Genomic DNA, 18,145 nt, shown 5'->3' on the forward strand with positions numbered 1-18,145 from the left:
ACCCATGACTGTGTGGCCATGCACGCCTCCAACTCAATCACCAAGTATGCAGATGACACGACAGTAGTGGGCCTGAACACCAACAACGATGAGACAGCCTACAGGAAGCAGGTGAGGGCACATGGAGTGTGGTGTCAGGAAAAAAAAACTCACTCAACATCAACAAAACAAAGGAGATGATCATAGACTTCAAGAAACAGCAGAGGGAGCACCCCCCTATCCACATCGAAGGGGCAGCAGTGGAGAAGGTGGAAAGTCAGTACAGGTGCAGGCCGGGTACAGGCGAGGTCAGTACAGGTGCATCAAAGCTGGGACCGAGAGATAGAGGCTGTTTTTCAATCTCAAGGCCATCCGACTGCTAAACAGCAATCACTAACTCAGAGAGGCTGCTGCCTACATTGAGACCCAATCACCCAATCACTGAGCACTTTAATAAATGTATGACTAGTTACTATAAACAATGCCACTTTAATAACGTTTACATATCTTACATTACTCATATCACATGTTTATACAGTATGTGATTTTTTACCAGATTAAAGGCAAATAAATATGCTAAATAGATAAATGTGCTAAGCACATTACTGCCATCGCTGAGTAAATGTTTTTATCTGGAAAGGAGAACCTGAAATAGTGTAGATGTACTGTAAGTATAGTTTATGCACTTGTGTTCCACATAGAAATATCTGTTGGCAGGAATATGTTCTTTTATTTCTACTTCATTCATTCCACTGCCCTGTGAAAGGGCAACTTTGAGCTTTCACTTCTTCTTGGTCATCTTCTTTCCTTAATCTCCTTTTGATTACTCCTATCGAACCTGAGACCATTACCACAGTGCCCCTGGGATGATTCCCAAACCTCTCCCCACCACAGTCACTATATTTCCACAAGGTTTGTCTCTTCACCCTAAGTGGGGATTGCCTCAGAAAACATCCTGTGTTGGTATTTGGGTTTTGTTTGTTTCTTTCCCGGGCCCCCATTGCGGGACTGAAGGGCTAAAGAGGGGAGAGAACAATGACGCATTAACCAGGCGGGCGGGCGGGCGGCGTTATGCCCTGTGTGCTGTGCTTGTCCCTCGTCCCTCACCCTTCGACCCGACCACTTCCTTTCATCCACAATGCCTCCGGATTTCATCTGCAAACTGTGGGGCTCCATAATCGGAGGAGGATGATGATGTGTCCCGAGGCTTTTTTGACTCCAGCTAAATCACACAGACTGACGCACACTGACAACAGAGCTGCACGCCACAGCATCTAAAAGGTCACTCTAAGAATAGCACTCGCCCACAAAAAAAACACACACACAAATACATAACAAATTAACCATCAGCTACTCTGTTTAAAACCGTACTATGATTCATCTTAAAGAGATAGAGGGGGGAATGTGGAATATGGGAAATTGAAACCTGCCAAATGCAGCTGATTCTTTTTACGGTTGAGAGTATAGCTCCAACCCGGGCTCTGTTAGAACAACGGTTTTCCAATTCATCTATTCAGCTATTTGCTGCACATCCTAATTCTGTTATTTGCATATCTTAGTCCTGTGACCTCCGACCTGTATACGCTAATCATTTTATAGATAACTCATAGCACAGTGGTATAACACATGTCCCAACCCCATTCACTTTTTTCCTACCGCAAACTTGAATCGAGTTTGGAGGCAGACACTGCAATTACTTACAGACAAATCCTCTAGTGTGTTGTCTGGTTCTCACTCTCGGACTGCTTGCCTATGTAAAGCTAGTTCCTTAGTTGTCAGCAGCCATGGACAACAGCAGGGGGCTAGATCAGGACACTGTCTGAGGAGGACGTAGGGATCCGCAGGTAGACTGGTGGCCCTCGAGGGGCCTTGATGTGATGTGACATAGTGAAGGTCTAGGTTTGTTGACATTGCCAGAGGATGAACACCAAATCAAAGCAGACACGGCCTCCTTATAAAGCAAACCTTAGTAAGAAACAAACATCTTGTTTCTCTGTGTCCTTGTGCTCCCCCTAACTGACCTATTTTACAACCGGTATAGAACTCAAAAATCACGCTAATCAAGTGACTCTAATGCCTTTATGTGCTTATGGCCAAACTTAAAATAAAACTCCAGCTATGTGCACTGAATGTACAATATACCTAATGCCCTACCAGTAGTCAACATTTCCCATATCAGCACAAATGGAACGGTAGTTAAAATGCAGAGTGCAAGGGCATGATCCCTCCTCTGCTACCTCTGAATACATTTACACCAGATGGTGAGTTCCAGAATCTTAAACAAAGGCAAACTCCACAATGGACAACACCATTACAACAGGGGCATTCACTTTCCCTTGTTATGTAACAGAACACCTATTTTGTTTACCTAACCAATATGTCAAAAGAATAGACAAATACTTTCCACTTAGTCCTCCCCCGCACAGCATCTATTGCTTGAAAGTAAAATCAGTCTGATTTATAGTAAACTATTTCCAATCAATGTAATTACCTCTCGGTTGCATCGACAGTGAGTGACTTTCCAAGACATTGTATCGTACCTCTGTTTTGTTCACTGACTTCAGAGAAAGTGTTATCCCAGGGATCTGAGGCTAGCATGTGAATATAAAAGGCAACAGCTGCCGGAGCAGCTGCGCATGGTAGATATAGAGCGCCGCTTTGTCATTTATTATTTGTTTTTAATCTACGAAAATGAGGTGTGCCAGGTTGTCACACTGCATGCAGACACTGACAGGTCTGAAAGACTGTGGCTGCCCATTCCGTTTATCTCCTCCATACACCGCTTTACACTTTCAACAGTTCAGGTTACATTTCACTATCTATACATGCTATAGTTGACATGATATACAGGCTACTTAAAAGAGTACCTCAAACATAACTCCCTGATAACGGCTACATGCCGAAAAGGAGTTGGATCTGTTGTCATCAAAGACATTCAGTTCATCTTTCACAATACTCGTTAGGACCACGACGCAGAGTTTTTGAGAAATGACATCTGTACACTCTTAGAAAAAAGGGCTCCAAAAAGGGTTCTTCGGCTGTCCCCATAGGAGAACCCTTTTTGAGCCAAAAAAGGTTATTCAAAAGGTTATCCTATGGGGACAGCCGAAGAACCCTTTTAGGTTTCTAAGAGTGTAGCCTAACAATCATGTGTGTAGTTAAAGTCGTACTTCATGTCCCCTTTGCAGTAAATGGAAAACTAACCGGAAGTGTCTTAGAACATAGCAAAATGTGTACCTTTCAGTACAACAACAATTGCCTAAATATACAGAGATGTAATCTGAAGAAAATGTAAGACCTAATTGCTCTACTAAAGCATGTCTGATACAATCACGTCTGTTTCTTTAGGCCAGGGAGATAGTCCTAAACAGATGAAATATAGATCCATTCTGCGTGATCAATATCCATTTAAGCGAAACATCTAAATAAATGGGAGTATCTTTTTAAGATCTTTCTTCATTTGCATTCCCTCCCCCCAGAAGCCAAAAAGACTCTTGCCATGTTTCATGATAATTGTAACAGATTGTGTTTCCTCTGGTTATCACTTCTTCTTTTGTAGCTGCCATTTAGGGGAAATAACTGCTAAAATGGCATTATATCTTCATGACTGTCACTATTTAGGTTTGGCCTTTTAGAGGAAACTCGTCAGCCATTTTGTGTGGGCCAAAGGTAAAGCTCCCTGTCAGGCTGTACACCAAAGAATATCACAGTGACTACCCAACCAATCCACGCATTTCTATACAAGCCTCTTAACACACCGCCACTTATATCAAGCATTCAACAACTAAAAACAGCATCTGGTAAACTTTAGCTGCCGAGGAGCCATTTTCCTCAGGTTAATTCATTTCCTGCTTTGTTTCTCGCGGAATGCGCCAACAGACAATGTGTGCATGCAAAATGTCCTGTGTGGCTCAGTAGGTAGAGCGTGGCACTTGCAGAGCCAACGTCGTGGGTTTGATTCCCATGGGGGACCAACACAAACAGAATACGAATATGTATGCACTCACTGCTGTGAGTCGCTCTGGATCAGATCGTCTCCTCAAATAATGCGTATGTTTTCCTCTGTTAGAATACTCGGTGCCTAGTAATTCACCAGGGTGCACATATCATGCACGCTGCATGCGCCAGAAAGGGGGGCTCCTTGAGTAAACCACAGCACATTCAGAACAGGGAAGCACAGAGAGACAGAGAGAAAGAGAAAGAGAAAAAGAACGAGACCATTACCTGACACGGTCCTGACGATCTCGGAGGTGTTCCTCAGGCCAACAAAGGAGAACTGGTAGAGCCTCCAGGAGCGGATGTCTCCCACCTCCACGGAGCTCCTCTTCCACTTGTACACTATCTCCTCTCTGGGGTAGCCATCTGAATGTGTTGCACAGGTGATGTGTTACACTATGTACTTCTGTAGCACTCCAATGGCTATTAGGTTTAAGGCCACTGTAATGTACAGTGGACAATGAATATTCAGTAACATCATACGGTGCAATCCTAAATAGTGACTGGACACTAATAGCGACTGGCCTTGAGTCAAGTCTTTGTTGATTTCTGTCCAGAGAAGAAAACAACAATGCATAGGGCTACATCATGCTAAATGGGGTGATTTAATGCATCTCAACTTTCCCTAGTGCAAGCTGTAGTGGGTTTGTACATTTTTAAACACATAGGTTTGAAGGTTGTAGTCTTTATCTGCTGTCCACATTAAGGCCATTCTATCCTTCCAAAGATGCTTCCATGGCTATGCTTTCAGGATACATTACAAAATGGTTGCAGTGAATGTGGCACTCTTTCTCAGTGCGTGCTGAAAGAAAATATGCTGCATCGTGTGCTGCAACTGAGGGAAGCTAATGCACTTCAAACTGATTTCAGCCACTGGAATCATCCGTGGCTTTCATCAATTTTAAATGTGTTTTTCTCTTCTGTTTTTAGGGCTTCAAACTCTCATTTCTCTTTCTTGTTGCCCTGGAGCTATTTAGGAACCTCTCTCTCTCTCTCCCAAGACCGTCCCATGGTGCATCTGTAGCTCACTTACAGGCTCATTACCACAAACCCCATCCCCACCAGATCCTCATGAGGAACACTGATTTCTCTGGCTGTGGTCTGTCTCACCAACCCTGCCTGCCTGGCTACTGAATAGCGGTGTAAAGTACTTAAGTAAAAATACTTTAAAGTACTACTTAAGCTGTTTTTTTGAGTATCTGTACTTTACCATTCATATTTTTGACAACTTTTACTTTTACTTCACTACATTCCTAAAGAAAATTATGTACTTTTTACTACATACATTTTCCCTGACACCCAAAAGTACTTGTTACATTTTGAATGCTTAGCAGCACAGGGAAATGTTCCAATTCACAGACTTATCAAGAGAACATCCCTGGTCATCCCCACTGCCTCTGATCTGGCGGACTCACTAAAGACAAATGCTTCATTTGCAAATGATGTCCGAGTGTTGGAGTGTGCCCTTGGCTATACATAAATGTAAAAAACAAGAAAATTGTGTTGTCTGGTTGACTTGATATAAGGAATAAGAAATGATTTATACTTTTACTTTTGATACTTAAGTATATTTAAAACCAAATACTTTTACACTTTTACTCAGGCAGTTTTTTACTGGGTGACTTTCACTTTTACTTGAGTCATTTTCTATTAAGGTATCTTTACTTTTACTCAAGTACAACAATTGAATCATTTTTCCACCACTGCGACTGTACTGGATCTAAACTTCTACGGTTTGGAGGTCAATGTAAAAACGTATCGCTTCTCCCTTCTCAAAATGTACTGCTGTCTCTTTCCTTTCCCCCTATCTCACAATAGTAAAAAGGTGGGAAAAAACATGGGAGCATCATGTCCACTGTGCTGATGTCTTCATCAGCATGGCATGGTGCTTGTTCTTGGCTGCCACTGCCGTTGCAGTTGGAAGCGGGCATGTGGACGCCATGCAGAGAGATATATAGAGTGTGTGTGAGCAAGAGAGAGAGTGAGCGAGACGGTGGGGTAGTGGAGAGCATATGGCCAGACTCACAGCTTGAAAACTCCAGGGGACAGGAGTGCTCATCCATTGGAAAGTTGTTCAGTTTAAGCTGGCACTCGGCATCAATAGTCAACCTGCAAACAGAAAGACACACCACTTACTGTGCTGGTTGGGGTTGTCAACAAAGCGTCTAAACATACCTCTGTTTTGTAACAAATCCTGTCTGATTTCTACCATTCAGTGGACTTGAAAGTCAGACTCATTAAACCTTCTAAATGACAAAATGGGCAATAATGACATTACTCATCCATCCACTTTTGTCATGTATCATTCTATTCAGCATTAGGACGATACAATTAGCCATTGGTGAGGTTGAAGTTCTCTAACGAATTAATGAACTGTGGTTGCATTCTGGGAGAACATCAATCACAGCTGGGTTGAGGAGTACAGTCCAGCATAATTCCTCCACTAATTAGACAGTATGAGAGAGAGAGTTATCTAGCTAGATAGTAGATACCGTTCATCCTAGACCACTGCATTCTCTAGACTAGACCACATCAGTACTGCCAGGCTGAAACTACTCTCCTTCCTTAACCGGGGGCACCAAATTAGGATAATTAACGTGGTCCAAAGCTCAACCAGTGCCGATAGAGAACTACCGCCTGTCAGATACAGTCAACTGGAAACAGTCTCTGTTCCCTCATTTGTGTCAGGGTCATCCATCGCTGATTCTTCATTGGAAATCTCACCGCAGTGTGTAGAGTATCCGTCCATCGTTCCAGATCCGAAGCATGCGATTGGGCGTGGTGATCCAGTGGGCGTCGGCCTTCTTGGAGTTGCGAAAGAAGGTGTCGGGGATCCAGATCTTGCCCACCATGTTGCTGTTGAGACGCAGGACCTTCATGGTACTGTTGAACTTCAATCTCCGGTCATACCACGTCTGGGCAAAAAAGATGTCGATGGTGTACTCCTGCGGAAAACAAAAACAAAACAAACAACACAGGCTCGATTCAATCAAACCGGCATTGTGGTATTACTCAGTAGCTATTTCTCCTAAGGCCAAATGAGACCAGAGAATGTTTTTGCTACTGTAACAACCTGCTGCTACTACAATGTAGACAATCCTCACAGGTAGATGTATCCCATTTCAGAATAAGAACTACGTGCACAGGCAATAAGATAATAACGGCAGCTAGAATAAGAACTACGTGTTCATAAACTATTGGGCTTTGTGCCAAAAGACACAAAGCCCATCACTATGGCAGTTTTGAATGAATTCCATCCACAGTCATCCTTTATCTACATGTTAAAGTCTGTGTTGAAATAAAAACATTACCATTGAGCACCCTGGGATCCTTAACTAGAGTGCCCTGAGACCCTGAACAGGAACGAGAGTCATCCAGAACTGTCACTACAAATCACTCTCCAGGTTCCACCAAAACCGTTTATTCTGAGGGCAGTTTTACAACGACATTGAAGCGTAGTAATGCTGCCTGCCATATGTTGGAAGAGCACTTTCTCTAAGAAAAATGGCTTCCTTTCAGGCCATGAATCCTTTGTCCTGATGAAATAGTGGTGCTGAACTGGACCATCTCCACCTGAAATTGAAATGTTTAACGGGGCAAAGAATGGCTTCCCTGTGGGGCGGCAGGTCGCTTAGCGAGCCAGCAGCTGGAGGCTTGCCAGTTCGAATTCTGAGTCTGACAGGAAAAAATCTGTTGGGAAGTGCGCTGGCAACCAGAGGGAATCAAATCCTAGAAGTCATTGCCTGCTGCTGTGCCCTTGAGTAAGGCGCTTAACCCCCCCACAATAACAGCTCCCTGGGTGCCCAGTGTGGCAGCCCACTGGATCTCTCCAAAAACCCGTGTGTGTCTTTCGGAGGGGTTGGTTTAAAAGTGAAAGTCACATTTCGGTTGGATCTTGTGTGCAATTAACAAATAAAGTGATCTTAACTTTCCGTTGTAAAGCAGTAACATTATCTAGCCTCATAACCTCCCTGAAATGTGTTTTCTGCAGTGATCACTGTCTCCCATTCAACAGGGCTGGGATATACAGGTAACTTCCTCCGCTTCTCACAACTCCTCCAGTCCTTCTCTCTCCTCCTCCCCTCATTCTCGTCCTCCTTGCTTGGGGCCACCACAAGCTGCCAGGACAGCATCAATGCGCCCTGGCATAGTTTCTACACGTGTCTGGAAATCTATTGGAGGGATGCGACACCATTCTTCAATGAGAAATTCCATCATTTTATGTTTTGTTGATGGTTGGGGAAAAAGTCTGTCTCAGATGCACAATTGGGTTGAGATCTGGTGACCGAGACACACACACACACACACACACACACCCTTGAACACCCCTATGCTCCTTTGAGACCCCTCTTTCAAAGTCACTGAGAACTCTTCATGATCCTAAGCATGATGGGATGTTAATTGCCTAATTAACTCAGGAACCATACCTGTGTGGAAGCACCTGCTTTCAATATACATTGAATCCCTAATTTACACAAGTGTTTCCTTTATTTTGTCAGTTACATCCATGCAGGGCCTTCAGAAAGTAATCATACCCCTTGACCTATTCAACATTTTGTTTTGATACAGCCTGAATTCAAAAATGGATTTAACAGATTTCTGTTATCACCCATCTACACACAAAATCCCATAATATCCCATACATTTTGTAAATGGAACATATCTATAGAAATATCTAATGTGCATACAGGACCAGTCAAAAGTTTGGACACACCTACTCATTCAAGGGTTTTTCTTTATTTTGATATTGTAGACAAATAGTGAAGACATCAAAACTATGAAATAACACATATGGAATCATGTATTAAGCAAAAGTGTTAAACAAATAAAAATCTATTTTATAATTGAGATTCTTCAAAGTAGCCACCCTTTGCCTTGATGACAGTTTTGCACACACTTGGCATTCTCTCAAGCAGCTTCAAGAGGAATGCTTTTCCAACAGTTGAAGAAGTTCCTACATATGCTGAGCAGCTGTTGGCTAATTGTCCTTCACTCTGCGATCCAACTCATCCCAAATAATCTCAATTGGGTTGAGATTGGGTGATTGTGGAGGCCAGGTCATCTGATGCAGCACTCCATCCTTCTTGGTCAGATAGCCCTTACACAGCCTGGATGTGTGTTTTTTGTCATTGTCCTGTTGAAAAATAAATGATAGTCCCACTAAGTACAAACCAGATGGGATGGCGTATCGCTGCAGAATGCTGTGGTAGCCATGCTGGTTAAGTGTGCCTCAAATTCTAAATAAATCACAGAGTGTCACCAGCAAAGCACGACCACACCATCACACCTCCTCCTCCATGCTTCCCGGTGGGAACCACACATGCTGAGATCATCTGTTCACCTACTCTGCGTCTCACAAACACACGGCAGCTAGAACCAAAAATCTCTAATTCGTACTCATCAGACAAAAGGACAGATTTCCACCGGCCGAATGTCCATTGCTTGTGTTTCTTGGCCTAAACAAGTCTATTCTTCTTATTGGTGTCATTTAGGAGTGGTTTCTTTTGAGCTGCAAACTGAGGTGCAGTTAACTCGAATGAACGTATCCTCTGCAGCAGGGTCTGGGTATTCCTTTCCTGTGGTGGTCCTCATGAGAGCCAGCTACATCATAGCACTTGATGGTTTTCTGCAAGTGCACTTGAAGAAAATGTAAAAGTTCTTGAAAGGTTCTGTATTGACTGACCTTCATGTCTTAAAGTAATGATGGACAGTCATTTCTCTTTTCTTATTTGAGCTGTTCTTGCCATAATCTGGACTTGGTCTTTTACCAAATAAGGCTATCTTTTGTATACCACCCCTACTTTGTCACAACACTACTGATTGGCTCAAACGCATTAAGAAGGAAAGAAATTCCACAAATTAACTTAACAAGTTAATTGAAATGCTTTCTAGGTGAGTACATCATGAAGCTGGTTGAGAGAATGCCACGAGTGTGCAAAGCTGTCATCAAGGCAGAGGGTGGCTTCTTTGAAGAATCTCAAATATAAAATATATTTTGATTTGTTTAAGACTTTTTTTGGTTACTGTAGGATTCCATATGTGTTATTTCATAGTTTTGATGTCTTCACTATTATTCTACAATGTAGAACATAGTAAAAATAAAGAAAACGCTGTATTAAGTAGGTGTGTCCAAACTTTTGACTGGTACCGTAAGTATTCACACCCCTGTGTCAATACTTTTTTTAGAAGCACCTTTGGCAACAATTACAGCTGTGTTTCTTTCTGGGTAAGTCTCTAAGAGCTTTCCACACCTGGATTTTGCAACATTTGCCGTTATTCTTTTCAAAATTCTTCAAGCAATGTGATATTGGTTGTTGATCATTGCTAGACAACCAATTTCAGGCAGATTTAAGTCAAAACTGTAACTCGGCCACTCAGCAACATTCACCGTCTTCTGAGTAAGAAACTCCAGTGTTGATTTGGCCTAGTGTTTTAGATTGTTGTCCTGCTGAAAGGTGAATTCATCTCCCAGTGTCTGGTGGAAAGTATACTGTACCAGTTTTCCTCTAGGATTCTTTTTGCCTGTGCTTAGCTCCATTCAATAGATTTGTTTTACCCTGGAATACACCCCAGTCCTTAACAATTATAAGTATACCCATAACATGATGCAGCCACCACTATGCTTGAAAATATGGAGTGGTACTCCATATGGAGTGGTAATGTATTGTATTGGATGTGCCCCAAACATAACACGTTTTTATTCAGGACTAAAAGTTAATTGCTTTGCCACATTTGTTGTAGTATTACTTTGGTGCCTTGTTGCAAACAGGATGCATGTTTTTGAACATTTTCATTCTGCACAGGCTTCCATCTTTTCACTCTGTAATTTAGGTTAGTATTGTGGAGTTACTACAATGTTGTTGATCCATCCTCAATTTTCTCCTAGCACAGCCAATAAACTCTAACTGTTTTAAAGTCACCTTTGGCCTCATGGTCAAGTCCCTCAGAGGGTTTCTTCCTCTCTGGCAACTGGGTTAGGAATGATGACTGTATCTTTGTAGTGACTGGGTGTACTGATACACAATCCAAAGTGTAATTTATAACTTCGCCATGCTCAAAGGGATATTCAATGTCTGCTTTTTTTTTACCCATCTACCAACAGGAGCCCTCCTTTGAGAGGCATTGGAAAACCTCCCTGGTCTTTGTGGTTGAATCTGTGTTTGAAATTCACTGCTCGACTGATGGACCTTACAGATAATTGTATGTGTGGGGTGCAGAGATGAGGTAGTCTTTCAAAAATCATGTTGAACACTATATTGCACACAGAGTCCATGCAACATATTACGTGACTTGTTAAGCTATTTTTACTCCTGAATACTACTTATTGACTCAAGAAATTTCAGCTTTTCATTTTTTGTTAATTTGTAAAAAATGTTTAAAAAAATTAAACTCTAAAATCACAATTCCACTATGACTTTTTGGAGTATTATGTGTAAACCTGTGACAAAAAAATCTAAATTGTATCCATTTTAAATTCATACACAGCCAAATGTGGATAAAGTCAAGGGGTGTGAATATGTACTGTATATGAAGGGTATTCAATAGAGCACTGAAGAAAGGGGAGAGCAGTGTGTGTGTGTGTGTGTGTGTGTGTGTGTGTGTGTGTGTGTGTGTGTGTGTGTGTGTGTGTGTGTGTGTGTGTGTGTGTGAGACTCTCCCACAGAGATGAGCTTGAGAGTGTGAGAGGAGAGAGAGAAAGGCAGAAAAAGAGGGAAAGCGAAAGAGAGAATATAGAGATGGGCAGAGAGGGGGTATCTTATTTGATTAATATTTGACAGTTTTATTTTTTTCATTATGTTTTATGGAACGGTAGAGCCCTGAGGTTCAAAAGTGATGTGCGGGTAGAGACAAATCTGGGGACTTGTGTGTGTGTGAGAGGGCATAGAGGCATTACATTTTCTACAAAGCTTAGCCCAACAATAAAGCCCAAAATCCACACCAAAGAGTCATAAATGAGATAAAAAGCAACTCTGTTACCCAGAACACACGTATGCCAATTCAATAGGCTATATAAAAAAATATATAAATCAACAGACAGCCCAAAGCCAATGACATGGCTCTCATGCCTTTTCATTTGAGCCTTGCCAAGAGGGAGCTCAAATTTGCTCCCTTTCCCACCTCTGTCTCTCAACACAGTAGGGGGGTCCATCCTATTCCACTCCAGCCTGATCTATGTCTCAGAGCTAATGGTCTTTCACAGTCTAAAAAAACAAGTGTAATCAAACAGTCAGGATATTGAGGCCTACTGTACATGAAGCCTCAGAAATCAATCCAGTCCATCCTGCATTGCTGATCCTGTACATCAGTATAACTTCTACATCACATACTTTGTAGCATTTCTTTTTTTAAAGAATAAGCTACTTTATTTAGCAAAGAAGCATTCTATACGCAACAATTGTTGTTATAAAATATACGTCAATATATAAATACGTGTTCATTAACAATACTCTACATTTGGAATGAAAACATAGACTATATATACAAAAGTACGTGGACCCCTTGCAAAATTCAGATATTTCATCCACACCCATTGCTGACAGGTTTATAACATCGAGCAGACAGCAATGCAATTTCCATCGACACACATTGGCAGTAGACGATTCTGTGGTTCCACATTTGTGGCAACCGTTTGGGGAAGGCCCTTTCCTGTCTCAGCATGACAATGCCCCTGTGAACAAAGCAAGGTCCATAGAGAAAGGGTTTGTCGAGATTGGTGTGGAAGAACTTGACTGGCCTGCAAAGAGCCCTGACCTCAAACCCATCGAACACCTTTGGGATGAATTGGAACGCCGACTGCGAGCCAGGCCTAATCGCCCAACATCAGTGCCCGACTTCACTAATGCTCTTGTGGCTGAATGGAAGCAAGTCCCTGCAGCAATGTGCCAACATCTATTGGAAAGCCTGCCCAGTAGAGTAGAGGCTGTTATAGCAGCAAATGGTTGGACCAAAATCGTATTAATGCCCATGATTTTGGGAAGAGATGTTTGACAAACAAGTGTCCACATACTTTTGGTAATGTGGTGTATTATGCATAACCTCTACGTTCCCTGTTCGGCTGACATGTTTCTTTCTTGAAAATATTTGTGTTAACTACTGATAGTTATTAGGTCGAATACTGTAGGCTGTCTGTCTCGTAAAGGGAAAACACACCGCTTCTGGTGCTGCTTGCTGGCTGTCAATCAAATGGCAAGGGGCTTGCCCAGATTCCATATGACACTTAGGTTGGAAAAACGTCTGCCTACAGCTTAAAAAATATGTCCGTCTCATATCAAACAAGGGATTCCGTGGCTAAGGTGAAACAGTAATTAAATTAATTGATTATTCATGTGCATGAACTATACATTGACACATTAAACCCAAAACTAGATGTATAACCTGGAAGCAGTCTTTATTGCCACGGGAGATTTTAACCAAGCAAATTTAAAACAAATGTTTCCAAAGTATCACCAACTGTATCCTGCCCTTTGAGAGGAAACAATGTGCTGGACCATGTGTACGCAAACATGCGTGATGTGTACAAAGCCATCCCCCACCCCCATTTGGCCAATCAGGTCACGTCTCTCTGTTCCTATTCCCCGCCTACAAGCAGCAACTCAAGTATTAGTCACCAACACAAAGAATAGTGAGATGCTGGACGGAGAAGGCAGACTCAATTCTGCAGGACTGTTTTGAGAATACTAATTGTAAGATTCATCCACCCAGGACTCATCTACCAACATTGAGGAATATACAGTACATAATCAGTCACAGGCTTCATTAGGGAATGTGTTGATGATGTTGTACTCGCAATAATCCGGACATACCCCAACCAAAAACCCTGGATGAACAGAGAAATCCGTACAATGCTGAGAGCCCGTAAGGCAGCATTCAATGTCAGCAGAACGAACCCTGATGACTCGCTGGCACGCAAAATGTACAAGGCAACCAGGTATGAGCTCAACAAAACCATTAAAGATGAAAAAATATATATACAAACTCAAACTTGAATCGATGTCCGACAAGTCAGACTCACGACGCATGTGGCAAGGACTACAGGCTATCACGGATTACAAAGGCAAACCCAGCTGTGTGGTGCCCACCAGAGCTTCCCTCCCAGACACGTTTATCACATTCTATGCTCGCTTTGAGGCAGACAATATTGAGCAATCCAGGAAGACTCTCACTGCTCTGGACAACAAGGTGCTTTCGCTCTCAAAAGAGTAAATATTCACAAAGCCTCCAGCCCAGATGGTATCCTTTGCCGCATCTTCAAAGTGTGTGATGACCAGCTGGCTGGCGTCTTCTCGGACATCTTAAACCTGCCCCTGTTCCCGTGCCCAAGAAAACCAAGGTGACATGCCTAAATGACTATCGCCCCGTCGCATTTTCCGCTGTCACCATAAAGTGTTTTGATAGGCTGGTCATGGCCCACATCAGGGCCACCATGCCAGGCACACTGGACCCACTCCAATTTGCCCACTGCTCCAACAGATCCATGGACGATGCCATTTCCATTGCTATTCACACAGCCCTAACACATCTGGAGAAGACGAACACCTAAGTGAGAATGCTGTTCAATGACTACAGTTCGACATGTAACACTATTCTTCCGTCTAAGCTCCACACCAAGCTCTGACCCCTGGGTCTGGACACTGCAACTGGATCTTCCTGATGGGAACACAACAGGCTGTGAGGATTGGCAACAACACCTCCTCCACACTAACTCTTTACACAGGGGCCCCCCAGGGGTGTGTCCTCAGCCCTCTGCTGTACTCCCTGTTCACCCATGACTGTGTGGCTTTGCACAAAGCTAACTCCATCATCAAGGTTGCTGACGACAACATGGTTGTAGTTCTGATAACCAATAACGACGAGTCAGCCTATAGGGGGGAGGTAAGTGAACTGGCTTTTGGTGCCAGGACAATAACCTCTCCTTCAACATCAGCTAAACAAAGGAGTTGATTGTTGACATCAGGAAGCAGAGGAGGGAACACGCCCCGATCCACATCAACGGGACTGCAGTAGAGAGAGTCAGCAGTTTTAAGTTCCTCTGCATCCACTTAACATGGACCAACAACACCACCACTTTTGTCAAGAGGGCAAAGGCGTGGAAAATCATGTATACTGAGACTTTGTCAATTCTTTAAAAAATCATCTTTATTTAATATTGATTCATTATACCCACCACATCTTGTCTATGGAATGCAGGCTGTAACTCAATTGTCAGCTCAAGCCCCCAGAGGCCCAACTCAGTCCCATAGACACAGGTGAGAGAAAACTCGTCGTAGCTATTCAATGCATTATAACATAATCTTGTCATTTTTCTCTCATAGCGCAACAGCGCCTCTACTTCCTAAGACAGCTGAAGAAATTTGGCATGCCGCCACTGGTCCTCTCCAAATACTACAGCTGCACCATGGAGAGCGTCCTGACCGGTTGCATCACGGTCTGGTATGGGTGGTGAAGATGGTCCTGTACATCACTGGGGCTGTGTTCTAACCCATTCAGGACATCTACTCGAAACAGTGTGTTGGGAAGTCCCCCAACGTCATCAAAGACCCGACACACCCCAGCCATGAGCTCTTCACTCCCTTACCACCAATCAGATGATATTGGAGCATGAGGTCTGATACCAACAGGCTGAGAGACAGTTTCTATCTACAAGCCATCAGACTGCTAAACACTTGAACTGGACTGACCACCTGCACCTTAGCACACATGCACTCACTCACGCACACACCCATATATACATGCATGTTACACACACATCACAACTACAGCCACCAGACTCTTATTTACTATTACTAATACTGTACAATTTAAAACTTTTTCACCCAATCCCCCCTTCCCTGACACGTGTAAATATTGGACTATAAATGGTGTCTTCCTGTAATTATACTTGTGCTAAAATGTCTATTCTACGAGCCATTTACTTTATGTTGATATTCTTATTTTATTATTTATTATTGTTGTTGCATTGTCGAGAAGGAACCTGGAAGAAAGCAATATGACAACAAAAACTTTGAAACTATCTTTGCACAGGACATTTCAACTGACGACCCACCCAAGCAGGCCTTGCTCCAAACGGACGATCCTAAGAGCTCTGGCAGAGTGAGTAGTCCTAGTGCATACCATACTATTCACCATTATGTTCATGCTTTGAGACAACCCTGCATCATCAGTCGACCCATAATCCTCTTCTCTTTAGAAAAGCTTGTATCCTCACCACAATTTCCTCAACAACAGCCATGTGATTTAATGTGAACGTACCTACAGCACTGATTACCTCTAAATGTACAGTAATCAATGTGGTCTTCACACATGCATGTGCATGCACACACACATAGGCACGCTCACATGCAGACAAACACACAACGCACACATACACAGCCTCATGGTGATTAACAGGAGATCAAGACATTGACTGTCTCTTAACCCTGTGATGAGAGTAAAAGAGACACACTTGTGTTAAGACTTTCTGTGGCTTGGTGCTCGCCGATGATGGAGATGAGAGAGAGTTTTTTCATTTTTTTACCTTTATTTAACTAGGCAAGTCAGTTTAGAACAAATTCTTATTTTCAATGACGGCCTAGGAACTGTGGGTTAACTGCCTGTTCAGGGGCAGAACGACAGATTTGTACCTTGTCAGCTCGGGGATTTGAACTTGACACCTTCCGGTTACTAGTAACCTTCTGTTGTGCAGAATTACAATGAAAGCAGGGATTTCAGTTAGAGTACAAGCTCTTCAAGCCATACCCATCCTGCCCTATTTTTACTGCCCAGCTTAATGCCTGTACTCTACAAATAGCAACAAATAGCTTATTCCGTCAAGTTTGTATGGGCCTACTCCATTTAATTCTATATGTTTATCCGACAACCATAGCCAAGGAAATGCAACAAAAGCCATGATATTACCTTGAGCAGGAATGAGGACATATTATCTCAAGTTTGATGGATGCCACACCTCATGTCATGACATGAAAGCAACACACGGACAACGCAATTATGTAATTCATTACATAACGCAATTCATCAACATTACAACTTCAAATGTACCTAGGACACCAAATGTACCGAACAAGTGCAATGATGAGACGATAAACAAAAAACAATTCACCAGCTACCGAGATAAAATATTACTGTAGCATCAGAGTGCAATTTGAGAGAGAGGACGAGTATACTCACCATATTGATAGCGTTTACTGGGCCGATACTGTTCACAAACATGTCCGTGTGGATCACGGTTGGTTTGACTGAAAGAAGAAAAAACAAGTGTAATGATGCACATTCGATGAACGATACGGGTTTTCTGTGTTTAGGTGTTGTTGATGTCTATCTTTCTGTCTATCTTACGTCAAGGCTATATAGCTTGTGGTGCTGTAGCAGTTAGTGTGTATGAGTGTGAAATTATGGTATGGTGTTAGCTGCCCATGGTGCTGAAAATAAACTTTACCATACCGTGAACTGAATGCTCTCTCTACCTACCTACCTACCTACCTACCTACCTACCTACCTACCTACCTACCTACCTACCTACCTACCTACCTACCTACCTACCTACCTACCTACCTACCTACCTACCTACCTACCTACCTACCTACCTACCTACCTACCTACCTTCTCTCTCTCTGTCTCTCTCTCTCTCTCTCTCTCTCTCTCTCTCTCTCTCTCTCTCTCTCTCTCTCTCTCTCTCTCTCTCTCTCTCACTCTCACTCTCACTCTCTTATATACACTGTTCAAAAAAATAAAGGGAACACTTAAACAACACAATGTAACTCCAATTCAATCACACTTCTGTGAAATTAAACTGTCCACTGAGGAAGCAACACTGATTGACAATACATTTCACATGCTGTTGTGCAAATGGAATAGACAACAGGTGGAAATTATAGGCAATTAGCAAGATACCCCCAATAAAGGAGTGGTTCTGCATTTACATTTACATTTAAGTCATTTAGCAGACGCTCTTATCCAGAGCGACTTACAAATTGGTGCATTCACCTTATGACATCCAGTAGAACAGTCACTTTGCAATAGTCAATGGATAATAATTCTGCAGGTGGTCACCAGACCACTTCTCAGTTCCTATGCTTCCTGGCTAATGTTTTGGTCACTTTTGAATGCTGGCGGTGCTTTCACTCTAGTGGTAGCATGAGACGGAGTCTACAACCCACACCAGTGGCTTAGGTTG

At 42.7% G+C, this 18,145-nt stretch overlaps 1 protein-coding gene across 3 annotated transcripts in view; it reads right to left on the minus strand.

Annotated features, from left to right (window-relative positions):
* The window catches only part of LOC118390876 (gamma-aminobutyric acid receptor subunit gamma-2), a 71,045-nt gene that overhangs the window by 42,397 nt on the left and 10,503 nt on the right, over positions 1–18,145 (minus strand). For all 3 annotated transcript variants that reach the window (XM_035781589.2, XM_035781587.2, XM_035781588.2), the window contains exons 3-6: positions 17,140–17,207; positions 6,700–6,920; positions 6,002–6,084; positions 4,204–4,341 (exon numbers count right to left, since the gene is read on the minus strand). In XM_035781589.2, the coding sequence (XP_035637482.1) occupies positions 4,204–4,341; positions 6,002–6,084; positions 6,700–6,920; positions 17,140–17,207 (510 nt within the window). The remainder of the gene's footprint in view (positions 1–4,203; positions 4,342–6,001; positions 6,085–6,699; positions 6,921–17,139; positions 17,208–18,145) is intronic.

Source organism: Oncorhynchus keta, chromosome 12, assembly GCF_023373465.1.
Source record: "Oncorhynchus keta strain PuntledgeMale-10-30-2019 chromosome 12, Oket_V2, whole genome shotgun sequence".
NCBI classification, from domain to species: Eukaryota; Metazoa; Chordata; class Actinopteri; order Salmoniformes; family Salmonidae; genus Oncorhynchus; species Oncorhynchus keta.